This window comes from Lactuca serriola, chromosome 5 (genome assembly GCF_051521515.1).
Source record: "Lactuca serriola cultivar US96UC23 chromosome 5, Lser_US96UC23_V15, whole genome shotgun sequence".
Classification (NCBI taxonomy): domain Eukaryota; kingdom Viridiplantae; phylum Streptophyta; class Magnoliopsida; order Asterales; family Asteraceae; genus Lactuca; species Lactuca serriola.
In genome coordinates this window covers 332388545-332396620 of record NC_136412.1, presented here as the reverse complement: position 1 = coordinate 332396620, position 8076 = coordinate 332388545, and the positions used below count along the sequence as shown (strand labels likewise).

The 8076-nt window shown below is 38.0% G+C and overlaps 1 protein-coding gene across 1 annotated transcript; it reads right to left on the bottom strand.

Annotated features, from left to right (window-relative positions):
* Window positions 1-773: 773 nt before the first annotated feature.
* Window positions 774-4511, bottom strand: LOC145055243 (transcription initiation factor IIA large subunit-like). Its single transcript, XM_079003542.1, has 11 exons — window positions 4245-4511; window positions 3907-4080; window positions 3306-3503; window positions 3047-3098; window positions 2882-2943; window positions 1958-2065; window positions 1745-1849; window positions 1537-1600; window positions 1267-1427; window positions 1100-1183; window positions 774-985 (listed from the first exon to the last, which is right to left on the bottom strand). The coding sequence occupies exons 1-11, from the start codon at window positions 4365-4367 to the stop codon at window positions 962-964; spliced, it is 1155 nt and encodes a 384-aa protein (XP_078859668.1). The 5' UTR covers window positions 4368-4511; the 3' UTR covers window positions 774-961.
* Window positions 4512-8076: the final 3565 nt, after the last annotated feature.

The window sequence follows — 8076 nt, the reverse complement described above, 5'->3', positions numbered from 1 at the left end:
TGCGCGTTTGAATACCACAACTTATACACATTAGACATTCTGGTTTGCTCCCATTTCACTATCTGTTGGATGCAAGCAATTTCCAGTTTCTTTTTCCTTAAAAGAAAAAGTGATTGAATGATGTTATTTGGTGAACCAATATATTATGTTGTGTGACGTCTATATAGTAGCAGAGGGGGTTGATGAAATAGTCGGTATCCATCAATTGAAATAATATGTTCCTGAGTTAACTTTTCCTTTTAAGAAAACAACGATATATCATTAATCACTTATTAAAGCTATTATTAAAATTCAAATAAAAGGTTATTCGTAAGTTTATTGCAATTGTTAAATTCAAGTGTTACTACATGACCGCTAGACATAAGACAACAAACCTTTGCTAAAATGACGTGGTAGTTAAAACACGTAATACGTTAACATGGGTGGAATTAGGTTGATAACAAATTCACTTTCTCTTTCTTTAGTATTTTTTGTTGATATATGAAATATAATTATAACAACGACAAGTTAAGTTTATTATCTAAATATTAATGATTTAGGTAGGTGTTTTAGTAGTAGTAATATGTATCCATAAACTCCGGAATGAAGGACACAACACGAGAGGTACATTCAACATAAATAAATAAAGTTTGAGTTAAATAATGTAGTTGAGTTGGATATAAAAGTTGACCAAAATCCAAAAGGTACAATCATCAACCGGAATTACTACTAGTTAGTTCCATGAATGAAAGGCATGTAGTTTGTTTGGTTTTTTCATGGAACTAAAAGATAGCCCATAAATACTAGGGCCAAAGCAAACAAAAAGCTCTCCGACTTTATATACAAATCTGTTTGACTCAGAAAACCCTTCAATCACCTCCTCTCTTTTTTTTTTTCTTTTTTTCTTTTTTTTTGGATTCTTAAAAGAGACGACAAAGTCATTTCTCTACATACTTTTCTCATGACTCAGCAACAGGCATAATCAGAAGTCAAACTCTCCAGTCGCCTGAATCACACACGAAACCAATTTTCACAATTACTCAAATAATTTATCTTGGTATATATATTTTTTAAAAGAGAGAGAGAGAGAGAGAGAGAGAGAGAGAGAGAGAGGAGAAACCTTATTGAACAAAACATCTTTGTTGTTTATGTGCATAATGCCATCCTTGAGAGTGCACCTCCACCTGCTCTTGGCTCGAGTCACCTGCCAACCAGTTTCATGCATTGGAGACTTGTACCTTTTATGTATATATGTATGTATGTATGTATGTATGTGATGTGATGTACCTTGTCGAACTGGGCCAACACCAAATGCTGAGTGTTTAGTTCCTCGCCTTGGTCCACGTCATCAAGATCATCATCATCGTCATTCTCGTTCAGAGGCTCATCTTCATCGTCATCTAGAATATCATTCTGATTCACCATGGCAGGAGTCGCTGCTTGCAGCTCTGAACACAAAAAAAAAAAAAAAAAAAAAAAAAAAAAACCAATTTCAGACTCCTAAAGACCAGAAGATGTAGATGAAGCATTAATTAAGATAGGTTATACGTAGTTTACCTTGTGGGGCAGGTGTGTTGGCTACATTGTAGTCTTCACTCACAACTCCTTGATAGTTGTAGATCTTCACTCAAAAGTCAAAAGTCAAAACAAATCACTTCACTTAGCTAACTTAACAAACAAGTAACTACAATGCAACCAATATCACTACTACATTTCTATGCCTCCAAATAATATTTTTTTTAAAAAAAAAAGGATTATTAATTACATTTGGTGTAGAGAGTGCATCATCATAGGGATCAGGAATAGGTCCATCCAGTTGAGGAATCCTATTATTACCACCAACAACAATACTGTTGCTCCCTTCACCAACCTGAGTTCACAAACAAACAAACACATCTTATATTAATATTAATATTATATGGAATAAAAAAAAAACATTAAACATGAGATGTGTTAATTAAAAGATATAATATAATACCTCAAGTTTATCAGCTGCACCATCTTGCTGAGGAATATATCCGCCTGAGGGGCGATATTGTGAAGGAAACTCATCCCTCTTACGCTTTCCAGATAAAAGAAAGAAATCCTGCAATTAATTTAAGATTTATCAAACACTTACATTACATTATAAACATAAACATAAAAGAAAGATATCCGATATTTAATCAACCACCATCGTTAAAAAAGACTCCTACTTACAATCATGAACCAAAACCAGACCACATATATTCTATTTCCCGTTTCCGGTTTTGTATTTCAAATTCAGTTGACTTTTTCTAAAAGTGAAACAACTTTCAAACGTAAAGAATGAAGTGAGACGATATGTAGGTCAGAAATATTTGTCCTTTTCTTTCTTAAATGAGCTATTAAATGGGTATCAGTATCTTTTCAAAAGAAGACAAGATAATAATAGTGTGCAAAACAACTACGCGTAACCAAATCTTTCGAGTTGAAAACTGATGCTTCAAAATATGAGGAACATATTGCCATTGGCGAAGGTTGCTTCCTAACTATTAGCCACATGGTATTGTTGACAACACAATGACACATAGAGAAAAGGGTATTATTCTTTTTATATGGATGAAAACAACGACTATGTCATTAATGACACTTTAAATGAGTATATATGTTGTTGAATGTTTGCATTTATTGTGATACGAACGCATTTGGGTAATTGATGTTTGTTTCCATCTTATGATTGTCAGCTAAAAGTGAACTCGTCTTATCGGAATTTAGAAACCCTATTTTTGAACATATAAACAAACAAGTGGTTGAGCTTATAATCATGGAATAAATGACAAGAAAAATACACCAACAAAACTTGTCTCTGCCTTTGGACATATGAAACTATAAAGGGAAAGCTGACAAGATTTTTAAATGATAATAACATCACTATGGTAACCTGAGTTGTTGGTTGATTGGCTGCTCCTCCTCTGTCAGCATCTTCACGTCCTTCCACGTAAGCTGCAACAATAAAAGATTTAGTAAATTAGGGTAGATATACAATACATGCATACGTTTAAAAATTTATACATGTTTAATATCACCATTGAGAGAGAGACATTACCAACATTCACATCAAGAGGGGGCCTTTGGTTCAACCAAGGAGATGGTGGTTGCTGCACAAAAAATAAAACTTTAATGTATAACAATAACCTCTACAACTTCAATCACAAAACAAATTACATCCGATAAATTTTTGTTTTGAATGGGGGCATGTAGAGTACCCATATAATCATCTCAAATGAAAATTAAGATACCAATGTAATATACTAATGGAATGATTCTACATAAAGCAATGAAGAGGATAAGAAAGATGCACTTGCCATGTATGTGTTAGGCCTCCCAGATTTGCCATCTGAAACTCCATTCTCGTTTATGGAAGGATAGTCACTTGGGGTAATGGGGGTACCTCCAGTAGGTATATTGTAATTGTCCATGGTCCCTGGTAAAGGTGTTGGAGCTGTTCCTGGTAATGGTGTTTGAACAGGCAAAGGTGTTTGCATTGGTGTCTGCAATGGTGTCTGCAGATAACAACAAACTTAAGGAAACAAACCATGAAAGTATGAACAATAAATGAAATAAAGACAGCCCAATATTTCATCATAAATACACTTGGTTGACCCCCGATATTTCGGATGCATAACCAAGTTTCCTTCTTTACTCTCAACAAAGTTGTTCTCTTTCGCATAACTAAGCTACACAATTATGAACAGGAAATGTACACTCATTCGGAGATTCTTTATATACTCATCTACCCTAGGTGAATCTAAAAACAACAAAGGCCTAACTTCTATATGCTGCAATTTTCTCAGAGAAATGAATTAGCATGAACAATTGCATCTGTATCCACTTATAAAGAAGTCCAAGCATCCGGTACATGTAGGTATAATTGTTCGCATAAGTTATGAGCTAACAGATACTTACCGGAGGGAAAAGTAAATCAGCGGTGGGAGTTTCATACTCTTCTGGCCCTTCATATGGAACATTAAGATCATGAACAGTGTTCGATGTAGCCCCAGGGACCATCGACTTGGCGACAGCAGATCTGTCAATCGGACCCACTATAGCCCCAGCTTGCATCATCTTCAACTCCCATAACTAACCAAAATACCAGAACCACCAAAACAGTAAACAAACGGTATGAATTTCACAAAAACAGATCCAAATAAACATCACAGCAACGAAATCAAAACCCCGTAAAACTAGATCTATACTAGAAAAAATCCGCCCGATTTGGTCGACATCGGAAAAAAAACACTCACTCCTTGAAGTTCGCTGAGGACGCCTTCGCCAGGACCACCATTGTTGATGAATTCTTCTCGGACTTTGTTGATGACGTCCTCGATGACTTGGATATAGACAGTGCTGGTCGTCGAGCTTGCCATTTCCCGGATCCTTGAAACCCCCGGCTTACAGAAAAACCCTAGGTAGTGAAAATTGGATTTGGAGATGATGAATTGGAGATTGGGGAAGGTTTAGGGCTTGGAAACGGTGGAGGAGAACGGCGGTGAAACGATGGGAGAGATTGGGGGTGCGGAACAGAAAAGGGAATAAAGAGGGGAATATAAATAGGTTTGCATCCGTTTATATGTGCGAAGGGTCTACGTGTCTTGATACTCCGTCACTCGTACGCCTGTTTCCCATCCTCCCATTCAAACTACTTGCCCAAAGCTACTTCTTTTCATCCAATATTTTCGAGTAAGCCCTTGTAGTCTCCTAAAAAAAGACAAATCTTCACAAATAGTCCCTATGATTTTTTAGAATACCATATTTAGCCCTTAGTTTTTTTTGGATCTTATGGAAGATCCTTATAGTTTCGATTTCTATTGTGGTTAGTATCTCACCAATATGAAAAGACTTTTATTTTTTAGAATTTCTTTAATATTTTTCTATAAATAAATTTTTTTGAGAAAAAATAAAATAAATAACACCCCATCTTGTCTTCTTCCCCACCCCGTCTTCTTTTGGTGGGGAATTACTTGTCCGCGACAATGTTCCTGAAATCCAGAGTGGTGTTGAAGGTATAGAAAACACGATGTTGAGAGGGACTATGCCGGAGGATATCCGATGGAGCAAAGCAGATGGTATACGGTGTTGGTGGAGGATGCAGAGAACGTTGGAATCATCGGCGGCGGTTAGATCAATGGTCAATGGGTTGGAGTTCGTGGTGAGGTTTGATAAGATAGAGAGAATGTCATGGTGAGTTGGAATAAAACTGGAGCATGTTCTGATGATAAATATAAGCTAAGCTTAGTTGGTTTCATCAGATCCAAAAATGTTAGGGGTTTGGGATGCTCATTTAATCAAGTATGCTTATTAATGGTTTGTCCTCTTTATGTGTAACATTGTATTTCAGGTTTTTCCCTTTAAGCCCTTCATTTAAATATCTTTGCAAATTGGTCCCTACTGAGTATGTTGGGTGTACCCTACGAGTGCGATGTGCGTATTGGCTCCTAAGTTGGCCACGAAGGTGCCCACGTACGCGAGGCGTACGCTCGGTTGGGACAAACCTTAATTTTTAGGGTTTGTGTCCTATTTAAACACCTTAAGTTGCCTTGGGAGTTTCTTATGAATAGCCTTCATCTCTCCAAACCCTAAGAACAAAACCCTAGCCTTAATTTGAGTGTTTGTGAGCCATTGTTGTGATCTTGTGGTGTTTTTGTATCCTTTGAAGGAGGTGAAGCTCTGGTGGACTTGGAGCTTGAAGATCCATGATCTTCATCAGTTTAGTAAGCTATTTGAGGTATAAAGCTCTTAACTTGATGAATCATTTGGTTAGATCTAGTTAAGGCTTGTTTTTTATGCTTTTTATGGGCCTTTAAGCCATGCTTGAGAGTATGATCTACTTCAGAAGCTAGGGATGGCAGATGTTGGCATTTTTGAGGTCCCTTGTTCATAAAAATGCAATCTTGATGAGTAATCTTGGCTCATGCATCAGTTAGGGTTATTGTTATGTTTTTTTTTGAGTTTTGGGCCCCATTAAGTTATGAAAGGGTGTGAAGGTGACAATTTTACATGTTAAGACATCATTTAGGACCAGATCTGAGAATTGGACATAGTGGCTTAACCAATTAATCTCTTAATTACGAAGTTGTGCATGTTGTGAGTACACGAGACGTACCCAGCTCGTACGCAACGCGTATGTAACATTCATAAAATTCTTGAAAATTTTAAACTTTTTAATCAAACTTAAAACCATCATTGTTTACAAATTGTTTTCAAAACATCAGAGAAATCCCAAAATCGTAAAACAAAAAGCATGAGGAGGTGCACGATCACGCCTTCGCCTTCCCGAGATCCTATAAGGTACCTAAAACATAATCCAAAACTATAAGCCTAAAGCTTAGTGAGTTTTCCCCAAAATACTAATACATAACAGATAGCACAAATATAATAACAACATGTAATAGGTCCACAGCTTAACAGACTGGATTACCCCTGAGCTTAAGTTTGGCTTGCCCTCGGCCCACAACTTATGTCTGGCTTGATCCCTAGCCTGGTTAGTCCGTGGACTGAATACCGCTAAGCCCTCAGTACGAGTCTGGCATGCCATTCCCGACCCTCAGCTCGTATATGGAATGCTCATGAGTCCTCAGTATGAGTCTGGCATGCCCTCCCTGGCCCTCAGCTCATATCCGGCATACTCTAGGGTTTGTTGGCTACAACACGGAGTAGTACAACCTCAACCCAACCCACACAATATGTCGACATATAACAAATAATATCATATACAGATAAGCAGACAGTATCACAGGTACTCCTACAGATCTACCAGACTAGCATATCCAACTAGCATGCATATCGAATACATACTCAGCATATCAATACTAGGTTATCAAACCAATGGGTCGGCCTTGGTGTCGTCAACCCCTAAGTATAGTGAGGAAAACTCACCTCACAATGTCAAACTGTACTGAAACCTCTGACCGCTAACTCACGAAAAATCCCGAACTATCACAATAAACAAATATTCAATTAACAATCGGAATACCATTCTTGACTAAGGATCCATACTTAGGATAAATGTCCATTTTACCCTTTCCCTAATTGTCCAAGGCCCAAGTTCGAATCTTTGATCCAAAAAAGGCCCAGATTACATCAAGGCCCACACTTGGCCCACTTTTCCAAATTGGGCCCAACTCCTTATTGGGCCTTATCCTAAGGTCCAACTCTCCGATTAGCCCAAAAAACACTCATATCTAGAAGTTCAAAGAGGACCCAAGCATTCAAGCCCAAAAAGGTGGCCCAAAACTCAAAGCCTAAAGTCCGAAGCCCAAACAGAAGGTGGACGCGAGGTGTAACCCTTCGGTACGCTCACCTCGCATTGACCACCATCGGGTGGTTGACTCAGTACGCGGGGCGTACATCGCCTTACTCGGGGTGTACCCTCGCAGGTCTTAAAATCCTTATAAGTTCTTAATGGATTAAGCACTTAAGTCCAAACTTCAGATCCATGACTCAAAAGTACTCTAGAATCATAAAGTCTCAAACTTTAAGACTTTAGACGACCAAAAAGTCCTTAATACATGGTCTTAATCCATTAAGACCTCCTACAAAGAACAAGGAACCAAACTAGCTAAACGAACCTCATTTTTATGCCTTAGGACCCATCCTAGGGTCTGAAAGGACAGCCCAACACGTCCAAAACAAAGCATGCACATCAATGGGAATTTTGGGACAAGAAGAACACCAAAAAGCTACTAAAACAAGATCTAAACAATCCAAGCATAAAGGTAGAAGCTTTTTACCTTCTAGAGTTTCTTAATGAAGTGATGATCCAAGATCTACTAACTTACTTCACTCTCCAATCACCTTGATGCAACTTCTTCTTCTTCAACCACAGAAGAAACACACTCTTAACTCACACATACACACATACACTATAGAAGGTAGGGTTTTCCAAAAACGATTCCAAAACTTGGAGGCTGAGAACATGGGGGTAAAGGGTCCATAAAGATGCTTAAATACTCCATAAGCCCTAAAATTTAGGGTTTTCACCCGGACAGACATACGCCCAACATACATATGTGTACGCCCAGTGCACTAGGGCGTTCCCTAGTACGCTTAGCATATTCACATGTACGCTCGGCGTAC